This window comes from Macrobrachium rosenbergii, chromosome 9 (genome assembly GCF_040412425.1).
Source record: "Macrobrachium rosenbergii isolate ZJJX-2024 chromosome 9, ASM4041242v1, whole genome shotgun sequence".
NCBI classification, from domain to species: domain Eukaryota; kingdom Metazoa; phylum Arthropoda; class Malacostraca; order Decapoda; family Palaemonidae; genus Macrobrachium; species Macrobrachium rosenbergii.
Genome location: NC_089749.1, coordinates 26,832,662 through 26,854,165, shown reverse-complemented (window position 1 = coordinate 26,854,165; position 21,504 = coordinate 26,832,662). Strand labels below are relative to the sequence as shown.

The 21,504-nt window shown below is 35.8% G+C and overlaps 1 protein-coding gene across 2 annotated transcripts in view; it reads right to left on the bottom strand.

The window, feature by feature from the left end:
- Positions 1-205: 205 nt before the first annotated feature.
- LOC136841637 (facilitated trehalose transporter Tret1-like) overlaps positions 206-21,504 on the bottom strand; it is a 65,183-nt gene continuing 43,884 nt past the window's right edge. For both annotated transcript variants that reach the window (XM_067108758.1, XM_067108757.1), the window contains exons 6-10: positions 7,670-7,866; positions 6,848-6,998; positions 2,942-3,085; positions 1,952-2,055; positions 206-433 (exon numbers count right to left, since the gene is read on the bottom strand). In XM_067108758.1, coding sequence (XP_066964859.1) covers positions 257-433; positions 1,952-2,055; positions 2,942-3,085; positions 6,848-6,998; positions 7,670-7,866 — 773 coding nt within the window. In that variant the 3' untranslated portion in view covers positions 206-256. The remainder of the gene's footprint in view (positions 434-1,951; positions 2,056-2,941; positions 3,086-6,847; positions 6,999-7,669; positions 7,867-21,504) is intronic.

The window sequence follows — 21,504 nt, the reverse complement described above, 5'->3', positions numbered from 1 at the left end:
TGCTTGTTTGATGTGAGAACAATCAAACGGAACGTAACACTGTTCGAGTTATTTGCTTGAATAACTAACTGTCATATTTTAACGCGTTCTCTACCAGCTTTAAAAGTTCTTGGGACAAATAGTATTATTTGAAGGCTGTTTCTGTTAATAAAGTGTATTTTTCATACGGAAGGAACAGGGCTTTTTTGACCGTAACCTTCTTGAAATATGTTGATATATTTATTAATATCTTTATAGATATCGTGATGGAACAACTTCAGCTCAGAGTAACACCTGGATTGCTAGAAGTAAGAGCCGAAGGATTACCAAAATGACTTGCTATCTCTTGCATTGTTCTTCCTTTTGTCTCTGGTACGACGATGACAGAGAAGAGAAGCGCCAGTAAGCACATTAAGGCGTAGAACCAATATGTTCCGTAGCTTCCAATTGCATGCTGAAAAGAGTAAACCAGTGGAAAGTTAGGGACATAAAGACAAAGGCAACGGTCTCGTTAAATAGTCAGGGATAATTCAGAAATTTACCTCGACATTGACTTAACGTAAATTGGGGAAAGTTTATTTAAAAAGGTCAATTAACATTGGTTTTGAGACAAGTCGGTTGGGAGAACCAGTGATTTTAGTCTTCACTAAAGCAACAAATGCATAGCAACTTTTAAAGAAGGATTCGAAACCTATATAGGGTAGTTGTTAGAGGGAATTTTATGAGTATTATCAAAAGTTCCTGAGTTGATTCACGCGTTGTTAAAATTTCTGAGGGGAATATATTTTCTAATATTGAGACCACCTTTGTCTTTTTAATACTTGACATCATGATATTCATGATGACATGCAATATGACTGCAGTTCTCAAGTTTATCATTCTAGAAGTTTGTCTCCTAAATGAGGTATACAGTATATTAATAAACGTTTTTTGACAGCGAATTATAATGGATTTTCATAATTGAAAAATAATTTTCTTAATTATCAATGCTTGTTTCTTACAATATTCAAAGTTTTCACATCAGAGAAGAATTTGAGATGAGCCAAGTAGAATTTACTGAAGTTATTAAGAATTTTATCAAAGAAACATTTTTCCCAGTAGGAGAGGGGACCAGGGCATCAGATTTTTTAGTGATAAAATTCTTCCTGCTGTGCACAAGGTAGTAGAAGCAAGATAGACTAGCAGTAACTCACGTGCACACTTTCTAGACCAAATAGCTAAGAAGCAGTACTGGTCTTATTAAGGGTTTCATGGAGAAAGAATTCTTAATTCAGATGGCACACATGCCTTAATAAACGGGGTAAATTTGTCATCGAAACTGGATTCCAAGAGTTTAGGGATTTAGCCACCGAAGCAACAATCACTCGTGGCAAATCCAAGGGAAAGGTTTTACTTTAAAGCGGCAGACCACCGAAAACTCTTGCAACTATAGCTGGGATTTAGAGAATCTCATGAACTCTGGATATCACTGAGTGGAATGGAGCCGCTCTGTACCTTAATGATACTCATGATATATCCATGAGCTCTGCAGCACAGTGGACAATGAAAGCATTTATGGGGGACTATGTACTACAGAATGAATGACCTTTGGGAAGTGTGTATAATGTCACAAGCTTGTTAATTTAACAATCATTTGTAGACTTTAAAATGTTGTCAAGCCTTACTAGGTAACTTCTTACCACCTGAAACATTTATATTTTCAAAGTACTTATAAAGACTTTTAAGGTGAAATAGCAGGGGTCCTCATCGCATGCTTTCTCAGTGATTTTCATTACCTACTGTATAGGCCAATTCTAGGGTTTTGTCACAAGGAGCTCAGTTCTTTGCAACAACACTAAATAGTAGCAATCGCAACCTCCACACACTTTTGATGAAATCCATGTTAGTAAAAGGTCTGAAAATTACCTTCCTTTGTCATTTCGTAAGAACTTAAGACAAATACAAAACTTGTACATTGGAGTGAACGACTTACCTGCATCGGCTCAAATGAGACAGAAACCACGAAACCTGAAATCGAGCTCACCATAATCGATATACTGCCAAAAACTCCTTTCACCTCTGGAGTGAGAAGCTCACCTGCAATTGTTAAGTAAATAGATCAGGGCTACAAAGTTCCCTGACCGACTTGCTCGTGGGTGATAAATCATAAACTGGCCAATTTAATGAGGTTTTCAGTTATCACAGGGATGTTTTCATAGAGCATGCCATGAGGCTGTGTAATTTGTTCTATCTAAATGTAATGAATTTCAAGCTTCAATGATTGGGGTTCCATTCTTCAGACCTGATGAAAGAATTTACCCGAGAGAGGAAAGCATTACTTATTTATTTAATATCTCATAACATATCTTAAATATTCCTGGAGTGATGGGCTGTCTTTAGAATTTAGCTTAGAATGTATAATTCTTATGTTGCTTTATTTTACAAATGACTTACTGATTTGTTGTTTTGCAGTTATTAAAACTGAAACGTGCAAATGCCAATTGTGTTTAGTGATGGGAAATCCACTTTGACATTACAATTTAGATTTCACTAACAAATGTGTCAAAACTTACTGATTAAGTCATAATTATTTTATTATTGTTTAATCACTCGATGTTAGTCTTGCTGCTAACGGATTGCTCACCTCAACTAAATGCTTGTCGAAGAGTGAACTTCATAGCCGACAGTCAAAATCAAGAGTATGTACAGGGAGAAGCAAGATTTTAAAATTTAAGCTGATCCCTTGGAAAAACCAGACAGTTATACTGTATTTCTAACAGACCAGACACTTACACTGTATTTCTAACAGACTATCAAAATTTTACGTGTTTCTGGGAGCATTTTGGAAGCACTCTATCTCCCAAGTTACTTAATTTCATATAACGACAGGTTGTTGTTTTCCCTAACAACACTACTGATGTTAATTGTGAAACTTTCAGCACGTTTCCTTTATGCAGACCTTTATACGACCCATTATACATACCTATCAGAACATACTGAACTGGGAAGAATCCCGCATTCAGGGCTGCAAAGTACAGGATAAGAGCTGCCAGCGGAAGCCATCCTAGAGTTTCCCGAGCCCATTCTTTGTTCTGCTGAGCGAGGTAGAAGTAAGCACCCAAAACAGCTACATAAACAAAAAGAAAGATTTTCATTTCAGAAGATCATTTTTACTCATAACCAGAAAATCGAAGGCTTTGAATTCCACAGCATGTGATTGGAAATTCAGCTTTTCTCTGTACCTGGGTTGTGTCATATATATTTAACGATCAAAATATACAGAATTATTCGTGAAACCGCTCAGCGCCTTCAGCATGACTGGCACTTGGTGCATATACTAGTCTAGCAATAAAATCGGACAAGCTTCAATCTTTATCTCATCTTTTAGATGAAAAAATTAAGAAAAATGTCTACGTGAAAAACCAAGTGAGGTTACAATCAAGTCTAAAGAGAAGCCGGCGAGCAGATTATAATTTAAAGGTCGCGGTCAGTGACGTCAGTCAAACCATGCCAAAGCTTAACCAAGATCTAAGCCGGTTTGCCTTGTGTCCATACACTAATTCAGTAAACAATAGTCACGGACTGGGTCCACGTGTCCAAGATCCACCTACAGTACTATATTTGTCCAGGGATATTGTTTTCTTTGCATTATTCAGTTGCTTTTCCTACTAAATACAAGAATGAAAACAAAAGGTTCGAACGTCAAGTATTTCAAGTTTCCAAAAGACGATAATTTTCGAGTGCTCTGGAAACAAGCACAACGTCGAGCTGTTCATTTTACAAACGGTGATTTCACGGATGATACGAAGCCTCGTTTGCTGCAAACTGAAGTTCCAAAAGCAAGAGACTTGCCGTGCCTTCTCTCTTCCTTTATGGAGGTAAGCTTTATACTACAAATCATTCTGTACCGTTTTGCTATGAAAACAAATACTGAATAAATAATGAGAACTGAATTCAAATTCATTATCATTTTATGTGATAATTGTTGACCAGTAGTTTAACACAGTACGTAGATGAAAAATAGTTTGCTAAAGAAAGTAGACTATATTTGATTTATTGGTTTTCAGGAACAAACCGAGATGAAAGACAATCTGATGAAAAAAAGAGGGCAGAGAAGAGATCTATGAAGAGGACTGTGAAGGAAATGCTAGGTACTTTAGGTGTTAGTGATGATAATAATATATTAGTTGGTGATACTAGTGGTAGAGTAAGCATGAACGCCAATATGCGAGAATTTCAGATTCCAGAGGACATAAATGCTAAGTGTGAAATCAATATGAATACCCTCCGTGATGAAAACAAAAACTAATAGTAAATAGAGTATCTTCGTTTAGAAAATTCTCGAGTAAAAGCACAGAAAGATCATGATGAAATTGTCTTCAATAGAGTTTTAGAGGTATTGGAACCGATTTTTAGTGAGTCAGATATCCATCTTGATGAATAAAACAAAAATTGTGAGAAATTGGACAGATAGTGATATTTCTTCGGCGCTTACACTTCGGAGCATAAGCCCAAAATGTTACAATTATCTCGACGTGAAAGGGTTTCCATTACCCTGCAAAACTGTACTAAATGAACGAGCAAAAAACTTCCAATGTGAACCAGGAATCCTGTCATCAGTGTTGGCTTTGATGAAGTCGAATTTTGAAACTCTTAGTGAGAGAGAGAGAGAGAGAGAGAGAGAGAGAGAGATTAACTGTATTGTCATTTGATGAGATGAGCATTGTGAGTGAATGGAGTTATGGGAAGAGCACTGACAGATTATATAAACCACACATGAGAGATGAGAGTGCAAGTGGTAATGCTAAGGGGGCTAATAGGTAAATGGAAACAACCCTCACTTTGATTTTGAAGAGTCAAATATGCATGAAAAAATAATTGGTTTGATAAAGGAAGTGGAATATGCAGGTTATCCAGTGGTGGCAACAGTGCATGATTTAGGGCCCTGCAATCTTAGGTTGTGGAAAAAATTTGGGATTGACCATTTATATAAGAAAACGTTTATCCAGAATCCATGTGCAGACAGACAAATGTTTCTTTTTTGCAGATGCTCCTCATTTACTCAGATTAATCAGGAATAACCTTCTAGATTCTGGGTTCGTGTTGTCAAACGGGGATAGAATTTCAGATCATCCGTTAAGAGCAATGGTGATGGAATCTAAAACAGAGTATGGATGGCTTACAAAGTAAGTCAAATTCACTTAAACGTTCAGGGGTCAGAACGGCAGCGTGTTAAATATGATGCACAGTTTCTGTCAAGAAGTTGCGGTAATGCTCTTAATTTTCGAGGTGAGCAGGACCTTTTCAGGAATAATGAATGGAAAGCAACATCTCGGTTCATATCGTTAGTGGATGAATGGCTTGATATTATGAATTCATCAATGAAAGGCGACAAAGCTACTCGATGTGCTTTCGGCTTAAATTTGGAGTATCAGACAAGTGTTTTGAACAAAATGATTGATATAATGTCAACAATGAGAGTGATTAGAAGTTTCAGTACTCGTGTCAATAGATTGCCAGAAAAGAAGCATCTCTATCAGTTTCAAAAAGGGATTATTCTGTCTTGCTACTCTTATAGGCCTGTTTGAAATGCTTAAGACTTCTTATGAAGTAGATTATATCCTAACAAGGAGGCTTAATCAGGATAGTCTGGAGCATTCATTTGCTTGTATTAGGCAGATGAGCGGGCCACTTGATCATCCCAATGGAATAAATTTCAAGTACAGACTGAAAAAATATTTGCTAGGGAAAGAAGTAGCCCTGATAAGTGAAAAATGTAATAGGACTAAATACGATGAAAATCAAGACTGCCTGTCTAATACATTAGTGTCTAAGAGTTCATCTACGCAGGGGGAAACTGCAGACAAAGAACGAGAATTTGCTTTGGAAATTTCTCTCACTAGTCTCATTTTAAGAGATACTGAATTTAATCAAGAATCGTGGATGGAAGAAGGTGATGAGATTCTTGAAGTAAATGAAACAGGCAAAGCGAATAAAACTCCTGCAAATACACTCAGTTCTGTAACCAAGGAAGAATCTTTGATGTATATAGGAGGTAATATAGTTAAAAAAAAATTTCATAAAAATATCCTGAATTAGAAAAACAAAGGTCCGTTGTTATGAATGATAAATGTTGGATAGATGTAATGAACAGAGGTGGTCTTCACGTACCCTCAGATACTTTCTTTTTACGGTTAAGTAAGATGAGAGAAATCTTTTTAACTGTCCATGGTGAACAATTAAAAGGAGGAAATCATTGCATAAGAACTCTTGCTGGCGAGAAAAAACTTGCTGGAGATCATTTGATGTCATATATTTCTTTGCAAAAATATCTATTTTTTTAGAATTAGACATTTAAACAGAAAAATTTATTTCAATACAAAAAGGTTAAGAGATTGCAGTTATAAGTCGGAAATATATATGAAAATAGTAAAATCGAAACATTGTAAGTAAATTGAGAACTTACTTATGAAACTGCAAATTATATTTGATTTATGTATGAAAATTGTACAATAGAAGCATTGTAAATAAATTGAGAACTTGCTTATGAAACTGTAAATTATATCTCACTTATACTTCTAGATCATAAATTAACTGAAATTATTTTTTCCTCTAACAATGTTACATTGCTGAAGAGAGATTTCATAAAAACAGTATCTACAATTTCCATGGGAGAGAGAGAATGACTCATCAACAAGAAAAAAATTTTGATTAGAAATGGATAATGTGAATAAAAAAGGTAAGTAGGGTTGATAATATACACAAGGGTTCCTTTGAGGGAGAGGCGTTGATAACGTCATGCGCAGAAGCGGCCTAAATCGTACCGCTGTCCGGCCGACCTTCTAGTACTTAGATCTTGGATACAGTAAAGTCTGAAAAAAGCCTTTACCTAGAGACAAGCACATGAATGCACTGGACACCAACAGCAGCAGCTTTCGACCGGCCCTGTCAACGAGGCTCACTGACACTAGAGTAAAGACTAGTTCCACCACTCCGATGATAATGGTCGAGAGGTCTTCCTGGATCCCGGATGCTGCTTCCTGTAACGGGAAAGGCAAAAAGAAAACAAAATTTTTCGTTTTGATGTACATTGAATTTCGCCAATGTACTTTCATACTGATCAACATCGAAATCATCTGATAAATGGCGTCGTAAAAATTAAGGTCATCGACGGTTCTCTCCAAGAAAAGTGGCTGAATGGAACCAAGAAGGGACATCGGCTAAATACATTTCATCCAGCTGGAAACCGCTGAGAAGAAAAAACAAGCGTCCTAAGAATTTATTTGCATATCACACTTCTGAATTTATGCTACTGTACTAGATGCTTGAATGATGAAGTATTGATTTGATTTATGAAATTGAGGCGGTCAAGGCAACCGCTGGTGCCACCCTCATCCAGCTATTAAGACAGTGAAAAGAGGGAGTTTGAGTGGTTGGACGGTCAGATAAGATTAAGAAAAGATAGGAGATGAAGTACAAGGTGGAACTAGGAGAAAACCTCACATTTGTTCTAAGAGGAAATAATTAGAATTGTTGGAGAGCAAAACTGAAGAAAGGAAGCGAGAATGGAAGTAAAGTAAAAGGATAAAAAGTGGGTCTACTAGTGGCCGAAGGGACACTGCAAGCACCCTTTAATTAATGCCTACAGTGTACCACGTGAGGTGCACTGACGGCACTATACCACACGGGATAACAAAGTTGACCACATTACCTCGAATACAGTCCAGAGATTAAGTATCATAGGCGTCATCCCAGATAATTGACAGAATAAAAGGACAGTACAGCAAATAACTGCTGGCTTCATATTGTGAGACAGCACAAGGTCACGAAAGCTCGCGTTCTTCTGATTCAAGTTGTCTACGAACGCTTGCATGCTACCAAACTCTTCACTGATGTCACGATCTTTGCCTGCAGGACAAAAAGGGGCTTTCATAAAAAAATGTTCTTTTTTCAAGTTTTCGGATTGCGTATATAGCATGTGCTACTATTTTTCTCATGGCAGACGATATTCTTACGTACCCTAGAAGAAATGAAATAGAATTCGATCTCAGTGATAGAATTTAAATAACTATTCCACACACACACACACACATATTTATGTATATGTATGTAAGTGTATATGTATATACATGTGTATATGTGAGGACAATCGTCTGCCGATTGTTCCCTTGGTGGGTTGTTGCCTCCTTTCCTGTAAGCTGTTTTTCTTTGTGGAAGGAGTTGACGTTTGTCTCGGTGACTTTAGCAAAGTCAGTCAGGTCCAGGGCAGCAGCAAATCAGGTTTTTAGGAGCAGAGAATCTGTTTCTCGGCAGCACAGCAGCAGGGAGTCCTTTGGATGGGCGACAGGTATTGCCTACCTGTTGTCTTCGGCGGGAGGTGGAGGACCTCTTCGTCTGTTAGTGTGACGTCTTCCGTGATGGCAGCATGAGGATGTTTCGATGGCTCAACCATTGTTGGTCATCTGTGTGAGGATTTGTTCCTTCGGCAGCAAAGGATGTCTCGACGACTTGATCGGGGTTATCTGCTTTGTGGATGAGTTCCTGTTCCGCAGCCAGTGGCTGTCTCGATGCCTCGACCGTGTTCGTCCGTTTGTCAGCATCCTCGTTGACGGTGGTGACCGTCTCGACTGCTCTTGGAGTTTGTCTGTTTTTGTGGTGTGCTGCTTGGGTGGTATTTATTTTACTGCTCTTGTATTTATTATGTTGCTTTGTTTTGTATTTATGCTGTAATATTTATTTTACTGCTCATGTATTTATTGCTGACTGTGTTTTTTATGCTGCTAGTGTATTATTTATGGTATTATGCTGTCTGTGAATTGTTTATTGATTATTGAAGATTTAATTACATGAGTTTTATGTTGCTGCCTGTTATTTATAATGTTTATTTAATTGGTCATTTTAAGTGTTTCGCCTCTTGGACCTGACTCACTTATAATGTAAATTATTATGCTCTTGGACCTGACTCACTTATACATAATGTAAATTAGTATGTATTTAGGCTTTATTTTGTGGTTTTGTTCTGCTGCTCCTTTACTTTTCACCTTTCGTCAGTCACTCCAGCCCAATTGCTTGTTTTGTGTTTTGAACCTGTTGGTGTCTGAAAGACGAGACCATAATAGTATAAATATATATGTATGTGAATATGTATGCATATATGTATATGTATATATGTATATGTATGTGTATATATATGTATATATGTAATGTGCATGTATATAATGTGTGTATATATATGTATGTGTATATATGTATATTTATATATAAATGTATATATGTATATATGTATGCATATATATGTATATATATGTATATATACATATATATGCACATACATATATATACATATATTTATACATGTATATATACATATATTTATACATGTATATATACATATATACATATATATATATACATATACATATATACACGTGTATATATACATATATAAGTATGTATATATTTATGAATATATATATGTAAATGTGTATAAATGTATATATAGTTATATATATGTATACATATATGTATATCTTTATGTATATATGTATGTATATATATATTTGTATATATGTATATATGCATAATAGGTATGTGTATATTTATGAATATATATACATATACATAGATATATGTATATATATACATACATATATATGTACATATATACACATACAATGTATATATGTATATATGGTAAATGATACACAGACATATACATATATATAAATATATACATACATATATATGCATATTTATACATATATATACATACATACATATATATATACATTTATATATATACATATATGTATGTATATATGTATATATATGTATGTATATAGTGTATATGTATAGGTATATATATGTATGTGTATATGTATGTATAGGTATATATGAATGCATATATATATGTATATATATCTATATATATGTATATATACATATGTACACATACATATATGTATACATGCATATGTGTACATATGTATATATACATAAATATACTTATATGTATATGTATATATGCACATAAATATATACATGTACATGTATATATGTATACTGTATACACTATATATATATATAAACATAATTATATACATATATGTATATATATATGTATATATGGTAAATGATACACATACATATACATATATAAAAATATATACATACATATATATGCATATTTATACATGTATATACATACATATACATATATATACATATATACATACATACATACATATATATATATATACATTTATATATATATATACATATATGTATGTATATATGTATATATATGTATGTATATAGTGTATAGGTATATATATGTATGTGTATATGTATGTATAGGTATATATGAATGCATATATATATGTATATATATCTATATATATGTATATATACATATGTACACATACATATATGTATACATGCATATGTGTACATATGTATATATACATAAATATACATATACATATGTATATGTATATATGCACATAAATATATACATGTACATGTATATATATGTATACTGTATACACTATATATATATATATAAACATAATTATATACATATGTATATATATACATAAATACATGTACTGTACATATGCACTTGTATATATAAAAACGATTGCCCACTTGTCTACGATGGTGAGGATGGGTCTATTCCAGCTCTAATAAATATATCTGAAAACGACAGGTATATGTATATGCGAAAGGTAATAGACTTTTAATCCTTCTAGTGGTCAGGTCGGCAACGTGACCTCCTTGTGATTATAGTGACGCGGGTTCGTTTCCCGCGACCAGGCATCAAAGTCTCTTCAATTGTTGCGCTTGGATCTTACGGCTTTGTAGTGACAAGCATATCCAAAAAAGCGCGAAGAATTCGAGAAGTTAGGAGAGCATTGTGGCTATTACAATTACATATGTATGTGTGTATGTATTTATATGTATATATGTATATAATTATATATACTGTGTGTGTATATATGTATGTATCTGTATATCTATGTATATATGTATATCTATATATATGTATATCTATATATTGTATATATGTATGTGTATATATATGTAAATATATATATATAGGTCTACAGTATGTATGTATATACAGTATATATATGTATATAAATATATATGTATATGTATGTGTATAACTATGTATATATATAGTGTATATGTATATGTATATTTATATATATACATATATATGTATATGGATATATATACATATGTATATATATATTTTTGTATATATCTGTATGTATATAAATATATATATTTATACATATATATATGTATGTATATGTATATATATAATTATGTATGTTCATATATTTATGTATATGTATATATATATATATATATATATATATATATATATAATGTATGTATGTATAAGTGTATATATGTATGTATATATATGTATAAATATGTATATATGAATAAATGTGTGTATTTGTGTGTATATATATGTATATATACATATATATATATATGCATATATGTATGTATATATACGTATACATATATCTATATATGTGTATGCATATATATATTTATATACATATACATATATACATGTGTATATATGTATATGTGCTGTATATATAATATATATGTAATGTATATATACGTATGTATATTTGTATATGTATATGTATATATGTATATATCGGCAGGCGAAGAACAGAAAAATTTCCTCAACATGTTAAAAGGAGTGGGTGCAGGAAAACAAGCAGATTCCAAGTGCAGTAATTTAATCCTACGTTTCGTGACCTTTTGTCACATCATCAGGGACATCTATAAATGAAAATTCAGACATTAGAGTGCTTTCAAAACATTAGGCAAGTATATGAAAATATATGCACTGAAATACACTTAAAAATTACACTAAAAAAAACCCACGAAATTAAAATTATATAAAAATGAATTAGGCACTAAGTAAAATTACAGACACACTAAAAGCTATGCAATAAATTACACATACACCAAACATAAAAGAAGAGAATTTAAAATTACACAATAAAAAGGGAATAACAAAACCAGTAGGTAAAATCACAGACACACTTGCGGGAAAAACACCAACCTTTCAGAGCAAGAGTAAAAAGCACACTAAAATTCATATAAACATACAGACCAGAGAACCGTGACAAAAGGTCACGAAACGTAGGATTAAATTACTGCACTTGGAATCTGCTTGTTTTCCTGCACCCACTCCTTTTTACTATGTATATATCTATATATATGTATATATATTTATATATTTGTATATTTGTATATGTATATGTATATATGTTTATAATTGTATATGTGTATATATATATTTGTATATATATGCATATGTATGTGTGTATATACATTTTCATATATGTATACATATGTAAATGTTTGTATATATGTATATATATGTATATATGCATATGTATATACATATATATACATAGATATACATATATAACATGCATATATATACTGTACATATATACGCTGTTCCACACGTACCAATAAGCTGTCATGGTGGAGGTGGGTTAATGCCACAGCTAAGTATAATTTTCCCGCTCTCGACTGGTAAACAAATACAGCAGATTCGACATTTACTTATACCTCCCTTGATAGCTCAGAAGGTAGACCGTCGACTGGAGTTGTTGGAAGGAAAGTGTCGTGGGATCGACATCCGGCAGTACCGATCCATTTATCACTTATAAATTCCCCTTCGGTGATCATTCCCCATCGCAGATATTCCCGAGGTAGCGTGAATTTGATGTTTTAACGTGTGCAGCTTCATGGTATGTGTATATATATGTAATATATATGTATATATGCATATCTATATATATGTATGTATATGTATGTATAAATGTATACATATATATGTATATATGTATATGTATATGTATATATACGGTATATGTAAATTGTGTATATATATGTATATGCATATATGTCTATGTATAATGTATATATATATGTATATATATATGTATATATATATATGTAGAGTATATATATGTATATATGAATATATGAATATATATATGTATATATATGTATATGTGTATATATACATATGTATATATGTATATATGTATGTGTATATATGTATATATATACTGTGTGTATATAATGTATATGTATATATATGTATGCGTATATATGTATATATATACTGTGTGTATATAATGTATATATGTATATATATATGATGTGTATATATGCGAATATGTATATATGTATATATATGAATATATAATATATATATAATATATGAATGTATATATATATATATATATATGTATATATATAATGTATATATGTATGTATATATGTATACATATATATGTATATATGTAGTGTATATATATGTATATATATAACATATACATGTATATATATATGTGTATATATATACTGTATATGTATATATGTATATGTATATATATGTATAGATATATACATGTATGTTTATATATATGTGTATATGTATATGTATGTATATGTATATATGTATATATTTGCATATGTATATGCATGTATATATATGTATATGCCTATATATGTACATATATATGTATAGTTATATATGTATATATGTATGCATATATGTATATATCTACGCATATATCTGTGTATATATGTATATGTATATATGTACCTATATGTTTATGTATGTGTATGTATGTATGTTTATGTATGTATATATATGCATGTATATATGTATATGTATGTGTGTATATTTATATATGTATATTCGTAAATATATATACATATATTCATAAACATACAGTGTATACAGTACATATATGTATACATTTATATGTATATATGTGTATATACGTATATGTATGTGTATATATATGTATGTGTACATTGGCAGTTTGTGCTAATGCCGACGTTTCACAACTACACTGTTGCATTTTCAAGGCTGTATATATATATATATATATATATATATATATATATATATATATATATATATATATATATATATATATATATATGTATATATGTAACAAAGCCACTCAACATCTCCTAAAAACATAAGACACCTCACACGTCTCGACTGTCGACCTAACTGCGCAACAACTTCGCTGCTGGGAGAAAGGGCGCTGGTGACTAGTAAAATATATGTACATTATGCTACCGGGGTCTAAGCGATGACATGCAGGGCAGCCGATCGAGACTACGGTCGACCCCAAAGTCAAATCAAAGTCCTTGAAAAGAAGGCACCGTGCCTTCCCCATACAAATGGGAAAAAAGCACGTTAAAAGAAATTTATAAATGTATATGTATGTATATATATATATATATATATATATATATATATATATATATATATATATATATATATATATATATATTTTGTATGTATATATGTATACATTTATCTGTTTATATGTCTATGTATATATACATGTGTGTATATTGTATATATATGTATGTATGTATATATATGAATGTATATATATACATATGTATACACATATACTAAACATATATACATATATATGTATATATATGCATATATGTTATATTTTCCCTAGAATCCCAGCCACTAAGTGCTTAATTTAAAGCTGGAAAATGCAACGGTACATTTTGGGCACTGCCTGGCAGGGAAGGGCGAAAGGAATGTGGGCCTCTCTCTCAATCTGTTAATTGCACTCTGTACATCCCTTTCAACTTTTTCTTCTTGAACATGTGATGCTGTGGGAGACTTTTTCAGACCCTAAGCCTGGCCAGAAGCAGGAATAGCGCCGGAGAGGCAGACTAAGAGAGGACAGCTGGCATGAACACCTGGACCTGAGTCATAAATGATTCACACGCATTGAGAAACGACACCAACCCCTATCTACCTGTGGATAAGCTCCTGACAACTGACTGAAGTCATATAAGGGTCTCACTGAAGGAACAAAGGAGACATTGATGGACACGAACGAGACACATCTCCCCCTTCCATTCCTGCCTCCTTCAGAGAGCCATGCCCTACCACGTGGTCCTATCTTGTAGGACCTTAAGTATTATTACCAGTGAAGCCCTTAGCCCTTCCTCCACTGCCATTGCCCTTGCTGAAGCCACCTCTTCTACAAGGTAAAGTGGTCTGTGCAAAGGTTCTTCCAGTTGGTCACAATTTTTTAATTCTCGTACTAAACTTCCTATTTCCATTTCTAAGTGCCAGTGTTTCCACATCAACCTTATTAGGGCAGTGTTACATAAATGTCTGTTTAAATAATTACATGAAATCGTGTGTTCAAGGCTTCTTTGGTAACCTCTGCGCTCGCCTTGTCCCATACATATTTTACTGCGTCCGTACTGGCTTTTAATTCGTGAATCTCTCCGTTTACAGAGGGTTTGTTAGCTGCGGAAATCTCTCTTGACTGTGCCTTGTATCAGTATCATCACACCAACGGATATACCTTCAAATTTTCCCAGTTATAATTAAACTCTCAGGCCTTGCCTGCCTGATTAGCCCATTTCATCTTCTGATATTTCATTTCATGTAAATATACGAAATTTTAAATTTACCCTAATATTGTTACTTACAAATACTTTGTGAGTAGAGCCCTCAGCTCAGATAAATTCCCCCGTTTTCCTTGTTTTTTTATGATTTACTGAATCCACAGCAGTCAGGTTTATACAAAGAAATAGAGGTAACGAAATCATTCATTTAGTCTATAACTGGCTGATGGTAAGCATTTCCCCAGGTTAAATCATAAAAAATGGCGACCCTTTTGCCTTAGATCTCGCAATCTGGACATTGCAGATTAAATCCTTGCCCCTTGCAAGTTGCCATATCAGTGACTAGCGAAGCTAGGCTGGGTGTGAGACAAAGAAACTAACCTTTTTGCGTAAATTCCACATGTGCACAGTCAAGGAGTTCCACACAGTGAGTATTTTTATTTTGTCAGGTTAGGAAGTGAACTTGGGACTGAAAATAGAAATAGGGAAACTTTAGGCATGTGCATGTAATCCAGTCATCGAGAAGAGAGAATTAGTATCTGTTACACAAGTTTTGATAGCCCCTGCATGAAGGCTTGCATGTTTTTTCACATAGGCAAGCTAGGGAATTACGAAGTATTGAAAAAAAAAGGAAATAGTGCATGTATTTCCTCGTGTTATACAGACAATTGTCATTGTGGAATAGCTAGGCACATGTTTCAGATCCCACGTGGGTCAATCAGCAAATTTCTGTATCGCTGGCACTCAGTTTAATCTCTCTCCCTCTCTCTCGTAGAGGTTAGGAATCCGTTAGACAAATGCTTAATTCCTCACTGTAGAGTAAAATCTCAGAAAGCGTAAAATTTGTTTGCTTCATATTTTCATTTGTACACATTCCTTTGTACAGCACGGTACATGATAACTTCTGTTTCATTTCAAAGCGTTTCCATTCAATAACCACCTGCGATTTCATTCATAAGCGTAAAGAACTTTTTTTTTTTTTTGTGGTTATCCTTTGTGTTGCTCAAAGTCTGCTGTGACCACGTGGTCTTCATGTCGTTCCCAGGGTAATTTTGGGTAAGCCTAAGAGAAACTTTATTTTTGGGTTCCTCTAAATAAATCATAAGCAGAATGTTTGTATAAGCGGGACCAGTCTCGGGAAAATTCTCACGCTGGTCATTGCCCTTTGTTGCCAGGTGCGCAGCAGACGACCTTGACCTGTCAGTTACTGTGCAAATCCAAGTGGTTACTACCCTGTTCAGGGCACGTGTGAGGAAGGCTAAAAATAGGGAAAGGCAAATTCATACGCATGTGACTTAGGCAAACAGCGCACATGCATAATAGAATTAATTTTTGTGCCTTTATTAGGATTGGAGGAAAAGGCTCTAATTAGGGCTGGCAAAATACGCACATTTATCATTGTAACTTGCAAATAATATAATTTAAACTTATATGTCTCTCAGCAATGAACGTACCCCTTCTGTAAAAATAAATAGAAGTGTACTTCTAAAAATGGCTGGTTTCTAAACCACCGATTTGCATCAGTACGTAAACCTTACCCCTGCTCGGCACAGTATCCCAGGGTGTCTCCAAGCATGATTTTTTTTAAAGGTTTACGCTACGTCCTTTTTATTTTTTATTTCTCGGGAACTGGTGAACGCTCATTGAACCAAACCCAAATTCGCGCCTTAGCCAGCCTTGTTCATGATTGAAGTAAAACCAAACTTCCTTCGTCCTCCAGGACAAAACCAAACCAGCTCCCTGCGAACAAACAACGTCCTACAAGGCAAACTCCCCCCACCCCACCCCAAAACAAAGCCCAACACTGGTGCAATAGCCGGCTGAGTCTGTGCGTGAAATAGAATACAATTTAGGTCTTTCAAGACACATTGAAATTCGTTCATCAAGAACAAACTAAGTCTTATTCAGACATATAAAAAAAAACAGTTCAACTAGTTCATCACAAACAAACTTAGTCTCTTTCCAGACATATTGATTTTCTAAAGGGCCACACCCTATTAGTGTTATACCCAACAAAATGAAGACTTCAAGTTCTATGTGTCCGCTGGAAAGGACATGGGACTGTCAGGACAAGCCCTGAGGGAGTGAGTCCAAGAAAGAATAGACGATGCTAAGGCAGAGAGAGGGGCCAAAAGAAAGGAAAAGAAGGAAGAGCAAGATAGGCTAGATAAACTCGCTAGATAAACTCGCAAAGGAAGAGCAAGGTAGTCTAGATTAACTCGCAAAGGAAGAGCAAGATATGCTCGATAAACGTGCGAAGGAAGAATAAGAAAGAAGGGAGAAGGAAGAACAAGATAGGCTGGATTGACTTGCAAGGGAAGAACATGAAAGAAAGGAGAGGAAGGAAGAACAAGAAAGAAAGGAGGAGAAAGAGAAAGAACAAGAAAGAAAGGAGGAGAAAGAGAGAGAACAAGAACAAAAGGATAGGCTCGAAAGGGAGGAAAAGCAGCAGGCCCATGAGCTACAGATGGCCCAAATTGGCACTGCCAGCTCCTCTCCAGCCATTGGCGCATCCGCCCTCACTCAGGCACATACCTTTATGCCCAAGTGGACCAAGGCCGAGCCCAAGGTGTGGCTCGATCGGGTAGAAAGGGTCCTTAGCGCCTACCCACTCGTTCCCGCCGAAGTCTCCCTACTCTTGGGAAAATTCCTTGTAGGAAGGGGTCTAATTGCTTTCAATGCCGTCCCTGAGGCGGATCAAGGGAAATGGGTGGAAGTGAGCCAGGCAATCACAACGGCGTATGAGATCACCCCCGAACGCTGGAGACGACGCTGGAGAGGCCAAATAAAAGAAGCAGGACAGACCTGGTGTGACTGGGTGTATCAGTCAGATAGGACCCCCTCTAACTGGCTAGTCCATGGGAGTCTCCACTGCCGAGGACATCCTTGAGCGGTTCAAGATTGAAAACTTTTTATATTACGCCCCCTCTGTCCTAGCCACCCATGTATGCGAAAAAGCACCCATGACTCTAGCGGAGTGCTGTCGCCTCACCGACACGTGGGACACCCAGCACACCCATACCAATTCATTGGGACGTAAAATATGCCCTCTTTCTTTCACCTCCAGCACCCCTCCAGCCAAGATTGGGCACTTGCAGAAACCTGTTGTGTGTGGGTTCTTCAAGAAAGCCAGGCATTCCAATGAGCAGTGCCAAAACAAGCCCCAGGCACCACCAACCCTCTCCCGGGAATCCTCCAACTAACAAGCCTGCACCCTCCACAGGGGCAGTGCCATGAAGGAATTACAGCCAGAGCTATTGCTCAACTTGCAAAGATTATGGCCGCTCTCCCGCTTGGGCAAAATGCCCTTATAATAAATCAAGTACTCCCGTCATTGCCTTGGCAGTTACAAATCCAAAGTCCTTAGGCACTCCAGCTGAGGGTCCCATGTATGTGGCACCTCCTCGAGGTAGCTACCCCACACGCCAGGTCAAGGCATTTGATGATTCTGGTGTGCAAATTACCCTCATAAGAAAAGACAAAGTTCCCTGTGGAGCTACCATTAACCGACGTAAACTCATCACAACTGAGGGTATCAATCAATTTAAAATGATACTCCCTACTGTTCAGTTGAGTCACAAAACCTCATAAATCCAAAATTTGCAACCTTGCAGTAACAAGCTATATTCCCGGAGGTTATGACATCCTCTTGGGACAGGACTTCCAGTCCCCAACTAAGTTACAGCAATCCAGGGGTCCAAATCCCCCAAATCATTCATTAGGCACGAGTAAGCCTCAAACGCCTGCACTCATTACACTGCCAATGCCACCTGAGTATGATGTGCAGTGGCCCCCTCCCTCAAGATTGATTCCAGATCCCATTCCGGTGCCCGGCCCTGCCCCATAGCCAGTGTCAGGGCCCTAAATAGATCTCCCTCCAGGAGATCCCAGACTTAATTCACAATCTCTGCCAGTGCCACTTGCGTGCACTGAGTAGTGCCAAGCTCCATCCGTCCTGAACGACGAGCAAATTCTAAGTCAAATAATAGTGCCTGACCCTGCCTTAGTGCCAGCACCAGAGCACGCCCCTGATCTCCATTCTGGAGATCCCGATCAGGATCCCCTCTCTTCTCCCTGCTTGGCTCCCCTACCAGCGCTGGTAAGGGAGACGGATTCTTCCGACCACAACGGAAGCTCAACCGAAGGTGCGGCCTCGCAACCCATGCCTGAGCTGGTCATGGTAACCAGTGAGGCTATCTCGCCCACCACGACCTCTTCTCTCTTTCCCGGTTCCCCTCAGAGACGACCATGGGTAAGGATTCTGCTGTGTCTCGAATGGCTTATAAACTCAATGAATGGCGGCAACTTGGGATAGACCCTGAAATAAATGCCCCTGCTTCGGCTGCCAAAGAAGCTGACACAGATGGCACTCCAATATCCTCCTCAGACTTGGTTCGACCTATTCCCCCACCAAGGAGAACCATCAACCTAGAGAGATCTGCAGCAGAAATCATGGGCGTAGGTAACGTCAGGTAGCTTCAAGAGAGCTGCTGAGCTCTCCTGGCATCAGTGCAAATTTGGCACAGTGCCACCCCTTTTATCCTACGAGGACCTTGGAACCTCTATCCAGAAGAGGGTGTCAGGTCTCCTCACCTGTTTATTTTCCTTATATGTAATTTATCCTTTTAACATTTTTCCTTTCATTATTTTGTTCAATTAACCATATTTTACGCCTCACAAAGGCTTATATTTTACCTTGCTTCCCACTCTGCCAATGCAGAGTGCAATTGACAGACATCCCAGTTTGTAAGTCCTATGACTTCTCTTTGAAGCCCCTTGGGCAAAAGAATAAACATGTCATTTTTATAGGCTAAAGAGTATAATTTCGGCAAATTAATCATAATTTTTCTTTAACATCATTTGCCTTCTTTGTTATTCCCTTGCAATTTAAACCCCGAGTCCGTGAATTGAAAAGAGCATGTACTTTACATAATTGTCTGTCCTTCATTGTACTTAGCTTCGTGCTCATAAACACCATTGACTTTCAGTGCCACGTCTGGCACTGTGCCGCCAACATAAGTAACATGGCGACACCTAATGAAGACCATGTATATTTCATTGTAATAATGCATCCTCAAGGCAAACTAACTGCATGTCTATGACTATAACAGCTATTAAAAGTTAAGGGCATGATTATTTTAAGATTTACCTTAAGGAAACCACTTAAAGTTATTGTTTTTAATATTTACAGTAAATTCCTCATATTTGTAACAGTTCCTGTTTCAAAATAACGGTAACTTATGGTTTATCGCATTTTAATACTTATGATCATCTACTCATATTTCTTTGGTGATTTACCTTAAGGAAGTCAATTAAAATTAGTGTTTTAATATTTACGGTACCTTTCTTATAGTTGTAAATGTACCTGTTTTAAAGTAACAATAATCTAAGGTTAAAACCTTTATTTTTTCCTTACTATGCAATTAACGTAAAATATTTAATTCTCTATCAAGTAAATTTTCAGCTATCTAATATGACTCAGAGAGATTTAGGTTACTAAATATACATGAGTGCTGTTAACGTGAAAATTAGAGTAATCTAAAGCATTTGTCTGCTGAATCCTTGGTTTGGTAGACATTCGCACCTGGCTGAAGGTGTGAAATGTCAGCTTGGGCGGGGAGTTATTATATTTTCCCAAGAATCCCAGCCACCAAATGCTTAATTTAAAGCTGGAAAATACAACAGTGCATTTTGGGCACCGCCTGACAAGGAAGGGCGAAAGGAATATGGGCCTCTCTCATAATCTGTTAATTGCACTCTGTATATCCCATTCAACTTTCTCTTCTTGAACATGTGACGCTGTGGGAGACTTTTTCAGACTCCTAAGCCTAAGCCTGGCCAGAGGCAGGAATAGCGCCGGGGAGGCAGATTAAGAGAGGACAGCTGGCATGAACACCTGGACCTGAGTCATAACTGATGTATGTGCCTAGGGAAATGACACCAACCAATCTACCCATGGATAACCTCCTGACCCCTGACTGAAGTCATTTAAGGGTCTCACTGATGGAACAAGGGAGAGAGACATTGCTGGATGCGAGCGAGACACATCTCCCCTTTCCATTCCTGCCTCCTTCAGAG